Genomic DNA, 22,340 nt, shown 5'->3' on the forward strand with positions numbered 1-22,340 from the left:
CAGCCCGGCTGGTGCCAGTGACACCCTCCAGAAGCACGGAGACGTGTCCTCCTCGTGTGAGCGACCCCAGCACACCTCCACACGCTGCCCTTCCCGACTCCTCCTGCTCCAATGTCCTCAGCCCCTTCTCCTGCACCTGCTTTATCTCACCCCGCTCTTTGCCACGCTCTCCTCTCCGCTTTTCCGCCTTCCACAAATCCCACGTCGTGCCCTGATCGCCTCTCTCTGCCTGGCCTCTCTCTGGCCTTCATCCCAGTCCTGGCCTCGCAGCCTTTGGGGACGCGGCGACGCAGCGGGAGCGGGCGGCCGGCCGGGAACGGCGCCTTCCTTCCCTCCCTCCCTCCTCGCGCTTCCAGCCTTGCAGTGAAACGAGTGGAAAAAAGAAAGCGAAAGCTTGTCACTCCTGAATATGCACAAAGATAGGTGGGGGAACACCTGCTAAATACGGAGCCCAGAGAACCGCTCGGGATCATTCTCTACGGGCAGAATCCAACCCTGCGTGGGGAACAGCGAGCGCGGGGCCTGCGCCGCGGTGGGAGCGCCACGGAACCCCGCGGGGTCCCAGAGCCGCCTGGGCCAGCCGAGCAGAGTCTTTAAGAGGAATTCCTTGGATGCTTCACCAAAGCGGGCTTCGTAGCATGACCACATGGATTAGCTGCGATACAAGTCACCTGCCATCATGCTGCACGTCCACCTGCCAGACCGTCACGGTCACCGCGAGCCCTCCTGCCCCGGCCCCACCACGGCTACTGCTTAGTCTCTTTTTTCACGCAGAAATGGTCGGTTTGGGTGCCCGCCGAGCCCAGGTTGTGCTGGGAATCCTCCCCGGGCCGCGGGTTGCGCGAGTGGATTTTCTGGTGGCAATTCAGGGACTCTTTGTAGCGGAAGTGCTTCCCGCAGACAGGGCACTGGTAGGGGGTCTCCCCGGTGTGCACCCGCCAGTGCTTGAGCAGGTGGTCCCGCCGGATGAAGCTCTTGCCGCACTCGGTGCACTGGTAGGGCCTCTCCCCGGTGTGGATGCGCTGGTGGCGGATGGCCTTGGAGAGGTCTCGGAAGTCCTTCCCGCAGTAGGTGCACGTCAGCGGCCCGTCGCCCTTCCCCGTGTGCAGCTTCTGGTGCAGGATCAGACTCACCTCCAGGCTGAAGCTCTCCTTGCACTGGGAGCAGGTGTAGGGCCTCTCCACCATGTTGTTCACCTGGTGCCTGACGAAGCCATACTTGAAGCCCGAGCTCTTCTCCCCGTCGGGGCGCTTGGACGCTTTGGAGCGGGAGGGGCCCTGGCCCTTGGCTTTGGATTTCTGCCGGAAGCTCTCGCCGCGCTCCAGGGACGTGCAGGCCTCCTCGCTGGCATGAGCCTTCTGGTGGGTGGCGAAGAGCTGCTTGTCCAGGAAGCTCTGGCCGCACTCGCAGCAGATGTAGGGCCCCTTGTCGGCCGCCGCCTCCTCGGGATCCTTCCTGGCCAAGTCTCTCCCGCGGCGCACGGAGCGCCTCAGCCCGTTGCCCGTCGCCGTTCGCTGCGGCGGGGCTGACCCGCTCTGGCTCTTGCTGCTCGATTGCATCTCCTCCTCCGGGTTGGAGAAAACCTCTTCCCACTTTCCTGTCAACGACCTGGAAAGCTCCAGGCTCTCGGAGCCTTCCTCATCGCACGGCTGTTCGTCTGGTGGAGCAGAGACACCGGTGTCATTTGGGGTCCCAAGGACTGGGGGGTGCTCACTCAGCTCCCTTGGGACATGGGGGGTCTCTGCTGTGCACACCCAGCTCAGAGCCTGGCACTGACGGGGCTGTGAGGCCGGCTGGGAGCACCTACTCTGTTCAGAGGGATTGGACTTGGAATCTTGGAATTGTTGAGGTTGAAAAAGGCTTCGGAAATCATTAAGTCCAGCACTGCCAAGACCACCCCTGACCATGTCCCCAAGTGCCACATCCACATGGATGTTACATCCCTCCAGCAATGGAGAATCCACCACTGCTCTGGGTGGTCCCAATGTGTAACAGGCTCTTTGAGGGAATAATTTTACCAATTTCCAACCTGACCCTCCCTGGCACAGCTTGAGGCCCTTTCCTCTCATCCAGTCCCCGTTCCCTGGGAGCAGAGCCTGACCCCCCCAGGCTGTCTTCTCCTATCAGGGAATTGTGCAGAGACAGAAGGTCCCCCCTGAGCCTCCTTTTCTCCAGGCTGAGCCCCTTTCCCAGCTCCCTCAGCTGATCCTGGTGTTCCAGACCCTCCCACAGCTCCATTTCCTTCTCTGGACACACTCCAGCAACTTCCTGCATTCAATTATATTGTAATATAATATTATATACATAATCTAGCTATAGATAGGTAGCCAGAGGAAAAAAAAGGGTTCCTGAAGCAGGACAGGTCTTTAAGAACTTGTGCTTTAGGATAAAGCCTAAAAAACAGAGGAAAAAGGAATAAAACTTCTTTTCTTTCATGGGCTTGGACAGTGCCTTAGGGTGAAGGATCTCCCATGGTATAAACTGTGACTCAAAGCAACTTTCTGAAATTCTGGAAAAGCATCATCCGGAACAACTGAGCTGCTCCAGGGAATTAGGCTGGGAAGTCAGAAGCACATCTAGGCAAGGGACACTTCCCAAAGCAGCTCAGTGCACTTACATGTACCAGGGACCTCCATGCTCTCCTCTTCCTCAGAGCCTTCGTGGCTTTCAGCCAGAGTCTCTTCATATTTACCCCACGAGCTGTCATCGGGCCCAGGGAAGAAAAACTCTGTGCAAGAGAAAAGAGCAGGAGTTACACTCCAACCTTGCAGCTGCTTTAGAGGATTCTAGGAGAGATGGATGCATCAGGTGGGAGACAAGCAGGAAAGCAAAGCCCCCCTGCACCTGAGGAGAGAGCTGACAAAACAGAACAGCCCCACATCTGCCTCCACCTCCCCTCCGAGTCCCAGGAACCTCGTGGCTCACCAGTGGTGGGGTCTGTGGGGGTCTCTCCTCCCTCAGAGTCCTCCTGATCCTCAGCGTTGGGATCCTCTCCCTGCTCAATCCGTGTCAGCAGCTCAGGCTTGGAAATGGCAGCGTCTGCACATAAAAAGAAGATGAGGATGTTTCCCCTGCCCTGGCAGGAGAGAGACTCTGCAGCCTTTACCCACCAACCTTCCTTTGCTGGGGAATGAACGAGAGAGGCTCGGGAAGCTGCTCTCAGCCCTCTGCCCCGCTCACCTTGCGTGGGCCCTGGATGCAGGAGCACACTCTGCTCAGGTGAGGAGCACCTCCCAGCCTGCAGTGTGAGGAGGACAGGAAGAAAAGGCATCCAGGCTTACCTGCAGGCTCTCCTGTCTTCTCCTCTGCGCTAAGGTCCGCGGATCCATTACAATGGGGGCTTCAGCTCGGGGGCAGCAGCAGAGCTGCCAGCACTGCCCTCCCCGTGCGGTTCCCTCCAGCCAGGACCGCTCCGTCCTACTCGTCCGAGTCCCGGGCTGCTCGCGGATTTTGGTGGGGGAAAGGGGACAATTACTGTCTCTCCTGGGGCGGAGAGCAGAAAACTTCACTTCCAGACATGTGGGAGGGAGGCCCTGGGGGTTAAACTCCACCTCTGCTCCGCTCGATCCGTTTCCCTTACACGGGAGCCAAAGCCCTAAACCTCATTTCTCAAGGGAAAGCTCGGGATGAAGCACAGATAGGTTTCTCTAAGCTCCAGGGTCAGATCCCCAGATCCCCTGCAGCTGCACTCCTGTGCCTCAGGAGCAGGACACAGGACTGGTTTGCAAACAGGAGAGTGGGGGCTGTGGTTACCCTTCACCTTTCTCCCTGGCACACAGGGACTGCAGGAAACTTCAGTTCAAAAAAATAAACGGGGGGAAAAAAAAAAGCAGAAAAGGCCTGGATTGGGCAGAGCTGGATGGCAGGGAGGCAGATGAGGCTGGACTCGGCACAGGGAAGTGTCTGGCTACCAGGGACGGCGTCTGCGCTCCCAGCCCCGGTCCAGCCAAGGCAAGGTCATTTCTGGAACATGCTGTGAAGTTCCCCAGAGGGAATTCCCGCAGCCAGGACTGGCAGGAGCGAGCGGAGCGCGTTCCTTTGGCTGGGAATGCACTGCCCTGAGCTGCTGAGGGGAAAGCAGGAGGCAGAGCTCACCCCCAGCCACTGCTTCTCCCCAGCTCTGCCCCAGCAGACCCCGCAGCACCGCGAGCAGGACTCGCTCCCCGGGGCTGGACAGAGCACCAGGCAAACGTCACTTCTCCCTCACGGGAGAGGAAAGGGAAGTCAGCACAACTCCCCATGGAAAGGGCTGGAAGGAACCTCAGAGGCAGGGCACAGGGCACCCTCCGCTGCCCTAAGCAGCCAGCGGGCTGATGCACCCAGCGCAGTGGATCTGTGGACCTTGGCGTGACAAAGGAACTTCCCTCTTCCCCAGCTTTGCTTGGATTGAGGGTCCTCTCACTTCCCCTCCTCCTCACAATCCCAGCACTCGCCAGGCTGCAGGGACCATCAGGGAGCCACTGTCCCTGCAGTGACACTCATGACATCCTTCCACCCTCAGCGTGGCTGTGAGGGCTGAACTCACTGCCAGGGCTGTGTAACACCTCCCCAGAGCACAGCACCCCTCCCTGACCCTGCAGGACACAGGTTCCATCCACCAGTTCCCAGGAAAACTCTGTGCCAGGAGGCTGAGGGCAAAGCCAGGCCTGTCATTACCCATGGAGATGACAGCCTCGTAGTTGCCTTTCATGATGTGCCTGTAGAGCTCCTTCTGCCACTCGTTGAGGCTCTTCCACTCCTCCTCGGAGAAGTTAAACGAGGCGTCGTTGAAGGCCACGGGGACCTGCAAAGAGCAGCACCACAGGGTTTGTTCCTCATTTAAGAAAACACCTGGGGACATTTTCTCATTCAATTTTCTCACTCAAACTCCTCAAGTGTCATGCAGACAGGAACATCTGCTCCTTCCCACATGCCTCATGCCTCAAGGGACACGACAGGGATTTCCCCTGTCACCTCCCCCTGCTCAGCCTCCTCCTGTCACTGCCCCATGCACAGGGCCTGGCACAGACTCCTTTTCACTTCCTTTTTGACACAATTCTGCTGCTCATCACCTCTGAACAGCCCTGGGGATGTTCCCAAGCCTTCCCAGTTACACGGGGCTGAGCCACAAAATTCCACGTGATCCACACACAGGAATTTGTGACATCCCTCCCAGATCACACGTGCATGAGTAGGGCATAGCCAACAAAGCAGGACCTGTGCTGGTGCTTCTGGGTACTGAAGGGAGAACAGGGCTCTGGGGGAGCCATGAACGGCTCTCAGCACTGCAGCTGTCCCAAAATGGGACTGTGAGTGCAGGGATCAGGCTGTCACTGCAGGAGATGGGGCTGCCAGTGCAGAGATCACGCTGCCAGTGCACAGGAGATGGGGCTGCCAGTGCAGGATATGGGGCTGCCAGTGCACAGGAGATGGGGCTGACAGTGCAGGATATGGGGCTGCCAGTGCAGAGGAGATGGGGCTGCCAGTGCACAGGAGATGGGATTGACAGTGCACAGGAGATGGGGCTGACAGTGCAGGGATCAGGCTGTGAGTGCACAGGGTAAGGGGCTGACAGTGCACAGGAAATGGGGCTGACAGTGCACAGGAGATGGGGCTGACAGTGCACAGGAGATGGGGCTGACAGTGCAGGATATGGGGCTGTCCAGGGCATGGGGCTGTGAGCTCAGTATATGGGGCTGTGAGCTCAGGATAAGGAGCTGTGAGCACAGGGCACGGGGTTCTGAGCCCCAGACGTGCAGAACAGCCCCGTTTTGCAGCGGGGAGCAGCAAACCCAAACCGTTACCTTGGGGACTTCCCCTTTTGCCCCCGGGGGCAGCCGCAGGATCCAGAAATTCCTGTTCTTCAGCAGGTTCTCCATGTTCTCCAGCCGCTTCTGCAGCTGCCCATACTCCTGGATCAGGGTGCCCAGCGCCGTCCACTTGCTCTCCAGCTGGTTCCCGAACTCCACCGCCGTTTTCTCGCAGCCGATCAGCTTCGTCTCGGCCATCCTCATCCTGCCCTCCAGGTTCATCAGCTGCGCGGCCTGGGTGTCCACCTTCCTGTCCACGGCCTGGATCTCGGTGACCAGCGTCAGGGAGATCTCGGCGGCCGGCAGCTCGGCCTCGCCGCCGGGGCCGTGCTCGGGGGCGGCCAGCGGCTGCTCCAGGCCCAGCTCCTGGGGTTCCATCATGCACTCCAGCTCCTGCGGGGGGAACGCGCGGTGCTGAGCGCGGGGACGCGCCCGCAGCCCGCGGGGGGGCGGGACGCGGGGCCGGGCCGGGGGGCGGCGGCCGGCGGGGGAGGCGGGGGGCGGCGGCGGCGCTTACCTCAGCGGGGGCCCAGTCGGCCATGGCGCGGGGGGCGGCGCGGGCGGTGCGGGGCGGCGGCGCGGGCGGGCGGCGGCGGGGCCGGGCGGCGGCGGCGGCGGCTCAGCAGCGGCGGGGCGGAGCGGCCATGCCGAGGGCGCGGGGCGCGCTGGGAGCGGCGGCGGCGGCGCCCGGCGCCACAGCGACCCCCGGCGGCGGGCGGACCGCGCGCCCATTGGGCGGTGGCGCGGCCAATCGGGGGGCGGAGCGCCGAGGGGGCGGGGCCCGGCGTCACGCGCGCTCCCGCCGCCGGTAGCGGGGCCGCGCGAGGCGGGGGCGGCGGCGGCGGCACCGGGCGGGGCCGAGCGGGACCGAGCGGGCGGGAGGGGACGCGGACAGGTGCGGCAACGCCACCGCGGCCCACCGGGGCTCGGCGGCCCCGCCATCGGCCCCACGGTCGCCGCCGACGCCGCGTCCCGCCGCCCGGCCGCGCGTCGTCATCCCGGTGCGGCATCACTCAGGCACCGCCATCCCTCGCGCTGCTGAGGCCTCGGCGGGAACAGCACCGGGAGGAGCTGCCGCCGCGTTTCCCGATAACCGGGACGGTGCCGGTGCCATGAAGGAGGACCGGCAGCATCCCGTCGACCTGGGTGAGGCACCGGGGCCATCCCGGCTCCGCTCCTGGCGCTGCCGGTCGTGGCCTGGCCACGAGGGAGACCGGCACTCACCGGGTTGATACCGGGAGCAGGAGGTCACGGGGTGGCTCTGGGGTCACCACGGGACCATACCGACCATACCATCACCACGGGCAGCCAACCCTGGCCTGTTGTGACCGATGTCATCTCGGGTGGCATGCCCGTTGGCATGGCCAGTGGCATCACCGGCTGTACCTCCTCTTGTCTCTGTGACAGGTTACGCCATCACCAAACCCGACATCCTGGCTGAGGTGGAGCGAGGGGACGATGGGGTGGCAGCGGCAGCGGGGCGCTACGGGGAGCGCCAGAGCCCCCGGCCACACGCGGCACCCGCCGGTCCCTCCCAGGGTGAGCGGGACACGGGGACGGGCGGGATCGTGGCCAGGTGGCACCGGGAGCAGGAGTTGGGCACCGGCCCGGATCCTGCCGAGCCGGGGGCTTGGGCCGCTCCCCAACGCGCTCCTGTGTCCGCAGGGGACTGGCAGGGGAAGGAGGTGAAGAGCGAGGACGGGGTGTCCCCACCGCCCCGCTCGCCCCCGTCCCGCCACGCCGGCCCCACCGACTTCCTCGTCCCGCTGCGGGAACGGGGCTGCAGCTACTGCGGCGTCCTCGAGCCGGAGCCGAATCCCGGTGCCGGTAACGGGGGGTTCATCGCCGCACCCCCCGCCTTCGAGAGCCGCCGCTGCCGGCCCGGGGAGCCGCCGCTGGATTGTGCTGAGTGCGGCCGAGGAAGCATCGGGCAGAAGCCGGACCTGGTGCGGCACCGGCTGGGGCGCGGCGCGGAGCTCGGCTATGCCTGCGGCCGCTGCGGGAGAGGCCTCGCCGAGCCGGGGGGGCTGGGGGCCACGGGCAGCCCCCACCGCCCGGGGCCCTGCCCCGGGCGCTCCCCGGGCACGGCGGAGGGAGCCACGGCGGCGCCGCGGAAGGAGCGGAAGGAGCTGTCGCTGACCGAGAAGGTGCGCGTGCTGGAGATGCTGGAGGGCCCCAAGGTGTCGCAGAGCGAGCTGGCCAAGCGCTTCGGGGTGTCGCAGCCCCAGATCTGCCGCATCATCAAGAACAAGGAGCGCATCCTGAGCGAGTGGCACCGCAACGGCGACCCCGAGCGCAAGCGCAAGCGGGAGGGGAAGGACGCGGCGCTGGAGGCCGCGCTGCTGCGCTGGGTGGAGGGTGCCCACGCTGCCGACCTGCCCGTGGGCCGCCCGCTGCTGCAGCTCAGGGCCAGGCACCCGGCCCGGCCCGAGCCCGAGCCCAGCGGCGGCTGGCTGGCTCGCCTGGGCGCTCGCCACGGCAAGAAGCCGCCGGCGGAGAAAGGGGACGCGGAGCAGCCCACGGCGGAGCACTGGGCCGGCGCGGTGCTGCCCGGCCTCCTCCGCAGCTACGCGCCCGCCGAGATCTTCGCCTGCGGGGAGACCGCGGTGCCGCTGCCGACCGGCGCCCCCGGTAACGGCGAGAGCCCCGGCGAGCGGCTTACGCTGCTGCTCTGTGCCAACGCCAGCGGCTCGGAGAAGGTGCCGCTGCGGGCGGTGGGGGACAGCCCCCGGCCGCGCTGCCTGCGGGGCGTCAACCTGGAGCAGATGCCGTGGAGCTACCGCGCCGGCGGCCCGGCCGGCCTGAGCGCCCCGCTCTTCGCCGAGTGGCTGCGGGAGTTCAACGAGGGGATGCGGCGGCGGGGCAAGAGCGTCCTCCTCCTCCTGGCCAAGCACGAGGCGCACCCCTACCTCCAGCTGTCCAACGTCAGGATGGTTTTCATCCCGCCGGCCGCCGCCCTGGCCCAGCCCCTGGACCGCGGCATCGCCGGCGACCTCAAGGGCCACTACCGGCGCCGTTTGCTGCGGTGGCTGCCGGCGGAGCGCGGCGCGGGCCAGCCCAGCCTGCTGGACGTGCTGCACATGCTGGCGCAAGCCTGGGGCGATGTTCACCCGGGGCTCATCGCCGGCTGCTTCCGCGCCGCCGGCTTCATCCCCGATGCCGGCACCGAGGCCGTGTCCCTGACCTCGGCCCCCGGTCTGCTCGGTCAGGAGCGGCTGGAGCGCGACGGGGACCCGGCAGAGGCGGACGGGGACGAGGGCACGGCGGAGGGTGAGGACGCAGGCGAGCTGGCGGCCGTGCCGCCCTGCCCCTCGGAACGGGAGGTCTGGAGGAGCCTGGCCACGCTGCGGCGGTACCTGGAGTGCCAGGCCACCTCGCCGGACCTCTTCCAGGCCTTCTACGAGCTGGAGGATGCGGTGCACATGGTGTCAGCCGGCGCAGGGCGAGCCTTCCTCGGGGACAGCCCTCCCCAGCAGTGACTGTGCCCGTGAGAGGGGCCGGTGCTCGTTGGGGCTGTCACCGGCCCGGCCTGGCCGCTGTTCCCTGCTCTTGAGCCCCGTGGGGTTTGCAGTGGCAGCGCTGGGGACACAAAGCTGCTGCCAGAACCTTCTCCCAGGGAGTGGCTGCTGCAGTCAGCAGGAAACGATGTGGAGCTGCTGCCAGCGGGGATTTGCCCCGAGTGGGGTGGTTGTGACTGCCGTGGGGGGATGTGGGTGGTGCTGGGGTGTCCCCATGCCGGGGACAGCAGCTCCATCCCACGGGGGAATCGGGTGCCTCCAGCTGCTGTCCCCACGTGGTGCCTGGAGGATTGTTACAGGCATTAAATGTTGGAATTCAGCAAAGCGAAGCATGGGTGGTTTTATTCTGCTGTCACATCTGCTGGGAGAGGGGCAGAGCTCCCCGGGGCTTCCTGGAGCAGCAGGGCCACCCCAAACCCCCCCTTCCCCTCCTGGGGACACCATGGCCCCCACAGCCACCCCGAGCTGTGCCATCCCCACCCGGGTACCAGGGCCGTGGCAGCACCTGTGGGCAGTGAGGACCTGGCTGGTCACCCTGTCCTGGCTGTGCCAGCCTTGGTGGCACCCTGGGGTCCCCTGCAGAGCCCCCCGTGTGCGCTGTGCCCCTGTCCCCCACAGTGGGGTCCTGAGGTCCATGTCTCTGCTGGACTGCAGAGGGTCAAGGGCAGCTGGAGGCCACCAGGCAGGGACAGAGGTGTCCCCACAGGCTCAGGGGGTACAGGGATGGGGGCCACAGAGGGATCCCCACACGGATACAGGGTCATGGATGGGCATGAAGCACCCGGGGGAGGGGGTGCAGCAGGCGGGACCCCCACAGGGATGCACAGCTACAGAAAGGGGAGGGACACAGGGGCTCCTGCACTGGGGGTGGCCACGGGAACACCATCATGGGGGTACATGGGGTGCACGGGGATGGGACCCCTGTGGGATGCACCTTGCCAGAGGTGCAGGGTTTGGGGGCATGGCGGGATCCCCACGGGGACACAGCCCCACAGGGGTACCCATGGCACCCTCGGGAGTGGCACACAGGGATGTATCGCCCCAGGGAGCCCCCACAGGGATGTATCCGCGGTGGGTACCCGCCGTCCCCTTAGGGTGGAATGCAGGGATGTCCCGTCCCTTTGGGATGTCCCGTCCCTTTGGGATGTCCCGTCCCTTTGGGCTGTCCTGTCCCGGTGGGCTGTCCGGTCCCGGTGGGCTGTCCCGGTGTGCCGTCCCTCCCTCTGCGCTGTCCCTCCCGGGGCTATCCGGTCCCGGTGGGATGTCCTGGTTTGTTGTCCCCTCCCTCTGTGCTGTCCCGGTTTGCTGTCCCCTCCCGGTTCGCTGTCCCCTCCCGCAATGCTGTCCCTCCCGGTGTGCTATCCGGTCCCGGTGTGATGTCCGGTCCCGCTCTGCTGTCCCCTCCCTCCGCGCTGTCCCTCCCGGGGCTGTCCCCTCCCGCAGGGGTACCCGGTCCCGGTGGGATGTCCCGGTGTGCTGTCCCCTCCCTCTGCTCTGTCCCTCCCGGGGCTGTCCGGTCCCGGTGGGATGTCGTGGTTTGCTGTCCCTTCCCTCTGTGCTGTCCCCTCCCTCTGCGCTGTCCCTCCCGGGGTTCTCCGGTCCCGCTCCGCTGTCCCCTCCCGGGGCTGTCCCCGCGCGGTCCCGCCCCCGGCGGTTCGCGGCGGTGCCGCCAGGGGGAGCCCGCGGCCGCGGTGTCGCGCAGGGCCCGCGCCGGCGCTCGGAGGAAATGAAGGCGAGTTCCGCCGAGGCGGGAGCCATTACCCGCCGCCGGACCTGAGCCCCCCCTCCCGCCGCCGCCGGGGCCCCGCTCCGCGCCCCCCGCGCCCCGCACGCCCGTCCCGGCGCAGGTAAGCGCTGCCCCGGGGCCGGGGGGGCCGGCGGGCCGGGGGCAGCGGCGGGGCCGCGGCCGGTGCCTGCCCCGCGCACCCGCCCGCGGTGGGATCCCGAATGGGGGGGGGGTCCGCGGGGCAGGCCCCGGCCCGGCCGCTTTGTCCCCGGTGAGAGGAGCGCGAACAAAGCCGGGGCAGGGCAGCGAGCGGCCCCCCCGGGCCCGGCAAAGGGCGCCCCGAGGCCGCGGGTGCGGGCGCTGCCGGGGGCCCCGGGGATGAGGAGGGGGCTCGGGGCACGGCAGGGCCGGCGGGGGCACCGCGGGGCTGCGGGCTCTGCTCGAGGCCGCTGCGCTGCTCCTGGGGTTTGCTGCGGGTCGAGGGCGCGATGGGAGGCTGGGGTGGGCACGGTGGTCTTTGCTGTGATCCCGTGGTATTCGTGGGAGCTTGAGGTTTGCACACCTGGTCCAGGTGTGCCCCATGGCCAAGGGCTTCTTCATGGCCTTGGAGCTCTCGCTACAGCCAGGGCTTTTGATGTGGTCCCAAGTTCCTCTCGAGGAGTTTGGGGTGTTCACCGTGGCCACGGTGTTTACCATGGCCGAGGTCTTTGCTGTGGCCCCAGGGTGCTCACTGGGAGCTCCAGGTGTGCACCCTGGCCCAGGTCTTTGCTGTGTCCATGAGGTCCTCGCTGGGAGCTTGGGGTGTTCACCGTAGTCAAGGTCTTTTCTGTGGCTCCTCACTCCTCACTGGGCTCTTCAGGTGTTCATCATGGCCAAGGTCTTCATTATGGCCTTGCAACACTTGCCATGGCCTCAGTCATTGTCTTGGTGCCAGGGTGCTTCCTGCAAGCTTGAGCTGCTCACCATGGCCAAGGCCTTCTGTGATGCCTTCGCCATGGCCTTGGGGCTCTCACTGTGGCCATGGGTTTCACCATGACTCCAAGGTCCTCAGTGGGTGCTTGAGGTGCTCACTGGGCTCTTGATGCTCCCACCATGGCCAAGACCCTTGCCAAGGGCTGCTTCTTGGCCAAGGTCTTCACCATGGCCTTGAGGTGCTCACTGTGGCCAAGGCCCCTGGACCTGTCCTTCAGGTCTTGGTCAGTGCTGTGGCCCCGAGGCCCTGGCTGGGAACCTGAAGTGCTCATCACGCCCGAGACTTTCCCCATCATTGCTGGTATTGCCGTGAGCCCCTTGCCGTGGCCTTGAGGTGTCCCCATCACCCTCAGCCCGGCCCTGAGGTGCTCTGAGGCGCCCTGTGAGGCAGCTCTGTGGCCCCAGGGCAGGTGCCGTGCCCGAGGCGCTCACCACAACCCCTCACCGTGGTGCTGACGCTCAGCACGGCCACGTCCCCGTCCGTGGCACCCTGGGGGCTCTCCCGGGTGCCTCTGGCTGGAGAGAGCCGGGGGGCCCTCGCCGTTCCCCCCGCGCTGCCACCAGCCACCGCTGCCCTTTCCTTTTCTCCCCTCCCAGGTGCCCTCGAGCCGGGCGAGGCGATGCGGTGCGCCCGTGCCGCGTGCTGTGCCGAAGCGGCTCTTTAGATCCTCCCCGGCCCAAGCCTCCCCTGCCATGGATGCCTCCGGGGCTCTTGCTTCGGCTCCCTCCTCCGCGGCTCCCTCGGGCTCCCGCAGCCCCATGTTCCCCCCAGGAGCCGACAGAGAGGAGTGGGGACCGAGGTTCAATTGTGCCCCTTCCACCTCTGCCGCAGCCTCGCAGGCGATGCCAGCGTCTGGCCGGAAGAGGAAGGCCAACTTCTCCAATGACGAGACCGAGACGCTGGTCTGGAATGTGGTCCGGCATTTCAGCGCCCTGTACGGGTCCGAGGCCCTGCGGGCTCACCCCGTGCGGCGGAAGCAGCTCTGGACCCAGATCCAAAGCCGCGTCAACTTCCTGGGCTACACCGAGCGCTCCATCGACGACCTCAAGCACAAGTGGCGCGACCTGCGGCTGGACGTCAAGAAGAAAATCACCTCCAAGAAGCACCTGCCCATGAACCGCGCCGGGGGGCCGCTCCACAAGCCGCGCCTCACGCCCCTGGAGAAGATGGTGGCTTCCACCTTCCTGCAGGCCAGCCACGACTCGGAGCCCGAGATCATCCTGGACCCAGGTGAGTGGTGGCGGCTCTGTGGGCTGCGCTCCCTGAGGGACGTCTGGCCACGCTGGCGTTCTCAGCTGGCTGTTGTGTGTTGTGGAGAGAGACTCTGGGGTTTGTCTTGGGGTTGCAGCATCTGCCAAAGTCACGGTCCTGTTGTACCCAAGTATCAGCCACTGGGGCAGGGAACTGCGTGTGCTGGGATTAGAAATTCTCCGTGGAAATAACCTGGGATCAGTGAGTCGTAGAAATCCCAGGTTTGAGTGGGAAGGGACCTTAAAGCTCACCCTGTTCCACCCTGTGCCATGGGCAGGGACACCTCCCACTATCCCAGGGTGCTCCAAGCCCCATCCAGCCTGGCATTGGACACTTCCAGAGATTCGGGGGCAGCCCCAGCTGCTCTGGGAAAACTGTGCCAGATCAACAGTATTCATAGGAACACCTCAAGCTTTGCAGGAGTGGGTCTTTTTTGTTCTTCTTTCTTCTTTTCTTTAATTTGGTGCTTTCAGTGGCCTCTCTGGTTTCACTGAAGGCATCATAGGCTCCATCCATGTGGCCCAGACTCGGCTGTCATGTGCCAAGCACAGGGCTCTAGGCTGAAGGAAGAAATCCTGTGTAATGGCATGAAGGTGTGCCAGGGGAGGATCAGACTGGAAATCAGGGAAAGGTTCTTCCCTGCTGGGCACTGCCCAGGCTCCCCAGGGAATGGTCACAGCTCCAACCCTGCCAGAGCTCCAGGAGCATTTGGACAGCACTCTCAGGCATGCACAGGGTGGGATTTTGGGGTGTCTGTGCAGAGCCAGGAGCTGGATCAATGATCCCTGTTGGTTCCTCCCAGCTCAGCTTATTCCCCAACCCCACGATTCTCTGGCACTAGGGGCTGTCAGCCCCCCTGGGGGCCCAGGATGGTGCTGGGGCAGGTGAGGCTGAGCGATGGCGTGGGATGGCCTTGCGGGAGCATCTGTACCTGGGGGCCACCGTGTCCCCGCCAGCTGAGGCCACATCCTCTGTGTCCCGCAGATCTGTTCTTCCCTGGCGCGTCCAAGCAGCCCTTCATGCACCTGCAGCCCGGCGTGAGCCACCCCAGCATCTACATCGACACCAACGGGCAGCCCTCGGCCCTGCCCGACGTGGAGGGCTCGGCTGCACCACGCCTGCCGGGACAGAGCCCCGACCCCGCCGGCGGCTGCGAGTACCGAGGAGAGGGGCAGGGCGGCTCCGGTACGGCGGGAGCCGGCACGGGCTGCGGGTGCTGGGAGCAGGGCGGGATGGAGACGGGCTGGGTCTGAATGGAGATCCACTGGGAGTGGGGTTTGGATGGAGATCCGCTGGGTCAGGGTGGAGATCCGCTGGGAAATGCGAGATCTGGATGGAGATCCTTTGGCAGCAGGGTTTGGGTGAAGATGCAGTGGCAGTGAGGTTCTGGATGGGGTCTGCTGGAAGTGGAGTCAGGATGGAGATCCACTGGGTCAGGATAGAGATCCACTGGGTCAGGATGGAGATCCACTGGGTCAAGATGGAGATCCTCCGGGTCAGGATGGAGATCCATTGGGTCAAGATGGAGATCTGCTGGAACCCACGTGCTGGGGAGGGCCTGGGGCCAGGGCAGTGCTGTGGTTTCTCTCACCAGAGGTTTCTCTTCTCTCCCAGCCGAGTCGGGAGCGGAGCTGCGCACTCCAGACGCGTCGGCCATCTCTCCGTCCCTACGAAACGAGTCCCTGGTCTCCTACGCCTCCATGTCGGAGGAGGAGGAACGGGAAGGCCGGGAGGTGGAGAGGGGCCACGGTGGGGCCGCGGGGATGCAGCCGGGGCCCGAGGCCCCCATGTCAGCGGAGGAGGACATGAAACTGTCCCGCCAAGCCATGCTGATCCGCCGGTGCAGCTCCCAGGGCTCCGTCACTTCCCTGCCCGAGGACTCCCTCAACCCCGCGGACGCTCACTCGGACTGGGGGCACGAGGGCGTGTCCGACCTGCCCGCCCTGGGCCGCGGGCTCGACTCGGCGCATCCCGAGGAGCAGGCGGGCGGCCCGGGCCCGGAGATGGGCGCCTTGCCCAGGGTACTGATGGGGCCCACCTGGGAGAAGGCTCCGGCGGAGGAGGAGCCCCCGGTCCGCTCCCCGCTGCACGGCGCCCTGACCGAGGAGTCGCTGCCCTCCTCCGCCTCCCCGCCCGGGGACGCCCCGGCCGCCGCCGGCCCCGCCCGCGGGCTGGGCTGCTCCCGCCTGCGCGAGGACCGCCGCGAGAGCTGGAGGACTAGCATCCATCACCTGCTCGACCTGGAGGAGCAGTGGGACCAGCTGTACCACCAGGAGCTGGCCATGTGGCAGGAGGAACGGGCCACCCAGCGCGAGGAGCGGGCCCGCGACCGGGAGCTGCAGTTCCGCCTGCTCGGCGTCCTCACGGACATCCGCGACGAGCTGCGCTACCTGCGCCAGGAGCGCGCCGCCGCCCGCCAGAGCCCGGCCCCGCCGCCCCCCGAGCCCCGCCGCGACCCCAGCCCGCTCCTCGAGCAGCCCAAAGCCGAGCCCAGCTTCCCCGAGCCGCCGGCTGGGAGCGCCGCCTGGGCAGACACCGCCGTGCCCAGCCGGAGCCCCTTCGGCAACCGCGGCCGGGGCCGGCGCCGCGGGCGGCCGCGCGGCTCCGCTTCCCGACACAGACGCCTCTTCCTCACCAACAGCTAGGGACGGGCGGGAGCCGCTCCGCCACGGACACCGAGTGCCCGCGGCCGCCCCGGGGGGACGGCGTGCGGTGACGCGGGCGGCACCCGGACGGATCCCCGCGGGAAGGGACGGAGGGCGCGGGCGGCCGGCGCCGCCCCGGCGGGCTCGGAGCGCTCCGGGCGGGTGCCCGCGGGTCTGAGGCACGGGAGCGCCCCGAGGTGACGCCGCCGTGCCCGCGGGGGACACGCGTGACAGCGCGGTCTGACGCCGCCAGTCCAGTAGGATTTACTACCTGTCGGGGGGTGGGAGTTAGAAACACTTAGTCGCTGACGTGCGAACATTTTATGCAAATCATTTAATGACCTAATTTGCATATAACCATAAAACTTCTGTTTAAAAAAAAAAACGCCTCCAAAAAAACCCAGAAACGATGGTTTTGTGTGTGATCTCTGTGTGGGGGCGGGAGCTGGGCCAGGGGGGTCGTTTGTCCCATGGCTCTGCAGCCCTGGATGGAGACAAGGCCATGGGACAAATGAGCTTCACCCCATTCCTTTGGGGCAGCCCAGCACCGTGGGATCAGGGCTGGGGAACAGGAGCTCTGCTGTCCAGGCTGGGAACCAGCAGCTCTGCGGAGCTGCAGAGGGGTGAGGGCATGCACATCGTGGGGGGAACATGGAGGGGGCCCTGCCCAGGAGTGTTTGGGGTCCCCAGGCAGTGTGAAATGTCCCCAGGTAGTGTGAAGTGTCCCCAGCAGGTTCAGAGGGTCCCCAGGAGTGTGCAGGGCCCAGGCAGCCTGACAGGTTCCAGAATGTGCAGTGTCCTGAGGGAGTGTCCAAGGTTCCCAGCACTGTCCAGTGTCTCCAGGGAGTGTGGAAGGTTCCTGGCATCATGCAAGGCCCCTTGGGCAGTGCGCAGTGTCCCCAGGGAGTGTGCAGGGTCCCCAAGCTTTGTGCAGTGTTCCCAGAGCGTGTGCAGGATTGCCAGGAAGTACTCAAGGTCCCCAGCAGCATTTGGGGTCTCCAGGCAAGGTGCAGTGTCCCCAGCAGTGTGCAGGGTCCCTGGACAGTGTGTAGGTCCCCAGGGAATGCCCAAGGTCCCTGGACAGTGTGCAGGGTCTCCAGGGAATGTCTGAGGTCCCCATGGCAGGTGTAGTGTCCCCACAGCAAGTGCAGTGTCCCCAGGGCACCCCAGCACTGTCTCCCCCCTCCATCTCTAGCCCACATCAGGGTGACAGCACTGCTGAGCCCTCTGTGCTATGTGTGTCCCCTGTGCTGTCCCCTCTTCCAGCCCCCCAGCATCCAGGACCCCTTGACTGCCACGTCCTGGTGGGGTGGGACAGGAGGGTGCAGCCCCCAGGGAGGGGACAGTGGGGCAGCATGGGCCGTGGCATTTGCAGGGTCACCCAGCTCTGGTGGTGGCCTCCCAGGAGGATGGTGACACCCAGCCTGGGGCCCCTGGCGTGCCTGAGGAAAGGCCCTGGATTCTGTGGGGAAAGAATTGTGTGAAATAGCTCCTACCCCCAAATCAGGGGCAGGAGGGACCTGGGGATGGAGCAAGGACAGAGGACAGGAAGGACCCAGGGGTGGGTTGGTGACAGGAGTGGTGGTCTCCACACAGCCCCACCAGCACGAGGCCACCGCAGCCGGTGACACAGGGACCTCCTGAGCCGCCACACCTCCGAACCCACAACCCATTCCCACTACCCCGTGTCCCAGCAGGACATTCCCACTTTCCCATCCTGCTGCCGCTGCCTTCCCAGGGCGCAGGAGCCTGGGGACAGGGCGGGAGCGCAGCCACAGAGCACGGGGGACCCGCGGCGGGGCCGCTGAAGGCTCTGCAGCCCAGCACGACTTTATTCCGTATCGCTTCGTCCATACAAAACTACACCCCAAGCACTGTACAGCGGGACGGCGCGGGGGGGGCAGTAAAAATAAGCAGCGGGGGCGAGGGGACAGAGCGGCAGGCGGGGGTGGCGCGGGGGGACACGGCGAGGGGCTGCCCCCACCCCGAGCGGCGACATTGTCCGTGGGGGGAGCGCGGGGGCTGAAGCGTCCGTCCGTGGCGGGGGAGGCTCGTTCCCGCCCCGGGGCTCCCCACCTGCCCCCCGCCCCGGCCGGGCACCCCGGCTCGGTCGGAAGCGGCGTGGCCGGGGGCTGTCCCCGTGCCGGGGGGTGGCAGTCCGCGCCGGGGCGGCCCCTAGTCCCCGGGGGGCAGGATCCCGGGCGGCGGCAGCGGCGGCGGCCCCGCCTCGGCGCCGTGGACCCGCTGGTGATCCTTGAGCGATTCCTTGTAGCGGAAGCTGCGGCCGCAGGCGGGGCACTGGTACGGGCGCTCCCCGGTGTGGATGCGCTGGTGCTTGAGCAGGTTCTGCTTGCGGATGAAGCTCTTGCCGCACTGGGCGCAGGCGAAGGGGCGCTCCCCGGTGTGCAGGCGCTGGTGGTTCTGCAGGTGTTCCTTGCGGCTGTAGCACTTGCCGCACTCGGAGCACTTGTAGGGCCGCTCTCCGCGATGGATCATCTGGTGCCGCACCAGCCCCGAGTGGCAATTGAAGCTCTTGCCGCACTCGGCGCACGGGTAGGGCCGCTCGGCCGCGTGGCTGCGCTGGTGGATCCGCAGGCTCTTCTTGCCGCTGAAGCTCTTCCCGCACTCGGCGCAGCCGTGCGGCCGCTCCTCGGCGGGGCCCGGCGGCGCCGCGGGGACGCCCCCGGCATCGGCCCCCGGGCCCGGCTCGGGGCCCGGAGCTTTGCCCAGTCTGTGCTGCGCCGGCAGAGCCACCGCGGCCGGCACCGCCGCCTGTCCCTCGGGGGTCCCGAAGGCCGTGCCGGGGAAGAGCAGCTCCCCGGAGCTGCCCGGCAAACCCACCTCCTCGGGGGGCTCGGCGTGCGGGCACCGCTCCTCCGTCTTCACCAGCAGCCCCTCGCTGGCTGCAGGGGACAGAGAGACCGGTCAGTCCTACCGGGGACCCTGGGGATGTCCCCAAGTCACAGCTCGCCCTGCGGGGGTGCTCCCCCCACCCCAGCCCCGTGGCGGGGATCGCTCACCAGGACCAGGCCCCGGGGGCAGCATCTCCCTCTCGGGCAGCTCCCAGGGCTCCCGGACACAGGGCTCTTCCTCCTGTTTGATCCACGACAAGAAGTCGTGCGCGGTGATCAGGGCGTCCGCGCCTGCAGGGAGGGACAGGGACGGGCACAGGGACTCAGGCCCTGCTCCGGGAGGCACGGGAGGGAACGGCTCCGCTGGGGGCAGGCTCAGCACCGGGCTCACCTGCACAGGGGTCTGGCGGCATCCCTCGCTCCTCCGGGAACTGCTGCTCCCCCACGAAGGCCACCTCCTGCTTGATCCGGGACAGGATGTCGGAGGTGGAGATCAGCGACTCTGTTCACAAGGAGAGACTTGGCCGGGGCCGGGATGGAGCCACACGTGTGACCCACGGCCACCACACCTGGGGTGTGACCCCCGGACTCCGGCCTGAGGGGACACCCCCATCCCACAGCAGTTATGGACATCCAACAGCCCCAGGGAGCTGTGGGGACAGGTGGCTGTGGGACAGCCTTTGGTGATGGGTGCCACTGAAATGGCCCATGGGGTTGGGTGACCCTTGGGGACAGGCATAACCCCTGGGAACAGATGACTGTGGCAGAGCCCATTGGGAACAGGTGACAATGGCACGGCTGATGGGGCTGGGTGACTGTGACACAGCCCATGGGCCCTGACACAATGTGGTGGCAGCAGGGGACACATGGATCTCCCAGTGATGGGTATCCAAGATCTCCAGCACAACAGTCAAGAATTTTCTGGGGTCACTCATGGCAGCTCCCAGTCACAGCTGGGGAACTGGGCCCAGTGGGGATGGGACTGTTTGGGAGGGAGGAGGGGCATCCCTGGTGAGGAGGGTGGGGACACTGGGGACACTGGGGACAGTGGGGACATTGGGATGGGTCCTCCCGCGGTGTCTCACCCGCGCAGGTGTCCGGTGGCAGCTCCCTCTGCTCCAGCTCCCGCTGCTCAGGGACACAGGGCCCGTCCCCGCGCTCGCTGCGGGGCTGGGCCTCGCTTCTGGAGAGGGCCCCATCTGCCAGGGACACAGACCGATGTCACCCGTGCCTGTCACCCCCTCCCTGTCAGCCAGGCTTTGGGGGACACTCTGGGGACACACCAAGCTGCCAGGACCTGGCGTCCCTCCTGGCAAAGGTGCCTAAATCCCACAGCACCTCCATGCTGGAGGTAATGTGGACACTCAGGTCCTGGGTTCTGGGGGACAAGGACCCTCTCCAGCCCCCTGGGCAGCACCATGGCAGCACTGGCATGGCATGGTGTGTCACCCTGTCCCCACACACAGCATGAGCCATGGAACATTCCCTCTGGAATGGTCCCAGGACACAGCAAGTGCCACCACCAACCACCGACAGGGGACCAGGCCACCCACGTTGGGGACCCACTGAGGAGACACAGCCATCACTCCATCCTACCAGGAGAGGGGGAAAAGGGACATTTACCCAGGGACAGCAAAGCCTCATAGTTCTCCTTCACCAGGTTGTTGTACAGCTCTTTCTGCCACTCCTCCAGGTTCTTCCACTCCTCCGCTGAGAAGTAGACGGCGATGTCAACAAATGTCACTGGCACCTGTGGGGACAAGACCCCCTGGCTCAGCGGCGCCCGCTCCCCAGGGACACCGAGGGTCCCCCCACTGTCCTGCAGCCCCAGGGACACTCTACCTTGGGGACCTCGCCCCGGGGGCCGGGGGGCAGCCGCAGCACCCAGAAGTTCCTGTTCTTCAGGAGGTTCTCCACGTTCTCCAGGCGCCGCTGGAGCAGCCCGTACTCCTGGATGAGGGTGCCCAGCACGGCCCACTTGCTCTCCAGCTGGTTCCCAAATTCCATGGCCGTCTTCTCGCAGTCCAGCAGCTTCTTCTCGGCCGTGCCGGAGCGGCCCTCCAGGCTGAGCAGGCGGGTGGCCAGGAGGTCGATCTTCCTCTCCATGGCCTGCACCGTGGCCACCACGGTCCAGAGCGAGGCCTCTGCGGAGTGGAGCTGCGCCTCCCGCACGTGCGCCCGCTCCGGCAGCAGCGGCGGCTGCAGCGGCATCAGGTGAGGGGCCTCCATGTTCCACTCCTGCACCTGGGCCACCGGGAGGGCATGAGTGGGAGGAGGCCCACGGTCACCCCCTGGAGCCTCTGCTCCCCGTTTCCAGGGCTTTTGGGCACCAGAACTGCAGGGGACCCCTGTGTGCGATGCCCACCGGCCTGAGGGGACAGTGAGTGGCAGTCCAGGGTGGCCGTGGGGTCAGTGTCCATCCCTGTCCCCATGGAACACCTGCCAGGCAGGTCACCATGGTGACCCCCTGCCAACTTGTCACCCCAATCCCTTGGGAGCCATTCCTGGGTCTGCCCGGGCTGGAACCCACCCGGGAGGAGGATGGGGCTGGGTGGGCAGGGAGCAGCAAGGGCAAGAGTGGACCAGGGACGTCCAGGGACACCTTGGGGACATAAAGGGGCAGGCCAGGACAGAGGTGCCTGGGGCATCCCTGGGCTGAAGCCTGCTAAGAGCATTCCGGGGCACCCTGGGCCATCCCAGGGCATCCTGGGGGCACAGGGATATCCCGGGGCAGAGGTGCCTGGGGACATGCTGGGAACACCCGGGCATCCCGGGTCAGCGGGGCATCCCGGGAGCACCGGGGCCATCGCGGGTCGCGTCCCTGGGGACATCCCGGGGCACCCCGGGTTATCCCGAGGGCACGTGGACATCCCGGGTCAGCGGTGCCCGGCGCATCCCGGGGACGCACGGACATCCCGGGCCGGGGGTGCTCAGCCACGTCCCGGGGCACCGGGGCCACCGCGGGTCCGGTCCCCGGAGGCGGCGGGGGCCCCGCGGGCCGGGGGTGCCGGAGGGTCCCGGCCGGGCCGGGCAGCGGCGGGAGCGCGGCGGGCGGGGCGGCGCCGCCTGCGGCCGGTTCCCGGTGCCGGTGCCCCGGGCCGCGCTTACCTGGGCGGGCGCCCACTCGGCCATGGCCCCGCGGAGCTGGGCCGGGCCCCGGCGGCCGCGGCCGGGGCTGGGGCTGGGGCTGGGGCTGGGGCCGGGCGGCGGCGGCGGCGAGCGCGGAGCGGGGCCGGGCCGGGGCCGGGGCCGGGAGCGGGGCCGGGGCCGCTGTCGGTGCCTGCGCACGGGCCGGGCCCCGCCGCCCCGCCGAGCAGCCACGGGCAGCCGGGGAATCGCATCCGCCTCCTCCGGGCTGGGCGGCAGCGGGCGGGGAGCGGCGGCAGCGCGGAGCGCCGAGCACTGCCGCCTACCGGCACCGGGAGCGGCTCCGCCACCGGCGCGGCCCCGGTACCGCCACCGCCTGCCGGGAGCGGCCCCGCTGCCGCCACCGGGACTGGCACTGCCACAGTCTGCTGGCACCGGCAATGGCTCCACCACGACAGCGGCCACCAGCACTGGCACCGGCACCTCCACCTCTGCCACC

At 66.9% G+C, this 22,340-nt stretch overlaps 2 protein-coding genes across 3 annotated transcripts in view; one reads left to right on the plus strand and one right to left on the minus strand.

The window, feature by feature from the left end:
• The window catches only part of LOC136556262 (uncharacterized), a 33,346-nt gene extending 11,401 nt beyond the window's left edge, over window positions 1-21,945 (minus strand). Inside the window, exons 1-22 of the mRNA XM_066549355.1 lie at window positions 21,863-21,945; window positions 20,597-20,998; window positions 20,378-20,504; window positions 19,840-19,953; window positions 19,146-19,256; window positions 18,923-19,045; window positions 18,081-18,805; window positions 15,893-16,173; window positions 15,162-15,443; window positions 14,849-14,924; window positions 14,328-14,521; window positions 12,451-12,956; window positions 10,953-11,743; window positions 8,252-9,193; window positions 7,841-8,136; window positions 7,540-7,694; window positions 6,307-6,407; window positions 5,784-6,182; window positions 4,657-4,783; window positions 2,926-3,039; window positions 2,618-2,728; window positions 751-1,657 (exon numbers count right to left, since the gene is read on the minus strand). Of these exons, the coding sequence (XP_066405452.1) occupies window positions 751-1,657; window positions 2,618-2,728; window positions 2,926-3,039; window positions 4,657-4,783; window positions 5,784-6,182; window positions 6,307-6,407; window positions 7,540-7,694; window positions 7,841-8,136; window positions 8,252-9,193; window positions 10,953-11,743; window positions 12,451-12,956; window positions 14,328-14,521; window positions 14,849-14,924; window positions 15,162-15,443; window positions 15,893-16,173; window positions 18,081-18,805; window positions 18,923-19,045; window positions 19,146-19,256; window positions 19,840-19,953; window positions 20,378-20,504; window positions 20,597-20,998; window positions 21,863-21,886 (6,908 nt within the window). The 5' untranslated portion in view covers window positions 21,887-21,945. The remainder of the gene's footprint in view (window positions 1-750; window positions 1,658-2,617; window positions 2,729-2,925; window positions 3,040-4,656; window positions 4,784-5,783; window positions 6,183-6,306; window positions 6,408-7,539; window positions 7,695-7,840; window positions 8,137-8,251; window positions 9,194-10,952; window positions 11,744-12,450; window positions 12,957-14,327; window positions 14,522-14,848; window positions 14,925-15,161; window positions 15,444-15,892; window positions 16,174-18,080; window positions 18,806-18,922; window positions 19,046-19,145; window positions 19,257-19,839; window positions 19,954-20,377; window positions 20,505-20,596; window positions 20,999-21,862) is intronic.
• Window positions 6,690-9,636, plus strand: LOC136556660 (tigger transposable element-derived protein 3-like). Of its 2 annotated transcripts, XM_066550018.1 has the most exons (3): window positions 6,690-6,935; window positions 7,197-7,328; window positions 7,455-9,636. In XM_066550018.1, exons 1-3 carry the CDS (start codon window positions 6,902-6,904, stop codon window positions 9,266-9,268), a joined length of 1,980 nt encoding a protein of 659 aa, XP_066406115.1. In that variant the 5' UTR covers window positions 6,690-6,901; the 3' UTR covers window positions 9,269-9,636. The 2 variants fall into 2 exon arrangements, with proteins under 2 accessions (XP_066406115.1, XP_066406106.1); XM_066550009.1 differs by having other exon boundaries at window positions 6,690-7,328.
• Window positions 21,946-22,340: the final 395 nt, after the last annotated feature.

Source organism: Molothrus aeneus, chromosome 1 (assembly GCF_037042795.1).
Source record: "Molothrus aeneus isolate 106 chromosome 1, BPBGC_Maene_1.0, whole genome shotgun sequence".
In the NCBI taxonomy this organism is placed as follows: domain Eukaryota; kingdom Metazoa; phylum Chordata; class Aves; order Passeriformes; family Icteridae; genus Molothrus; species Molothrus aeneus.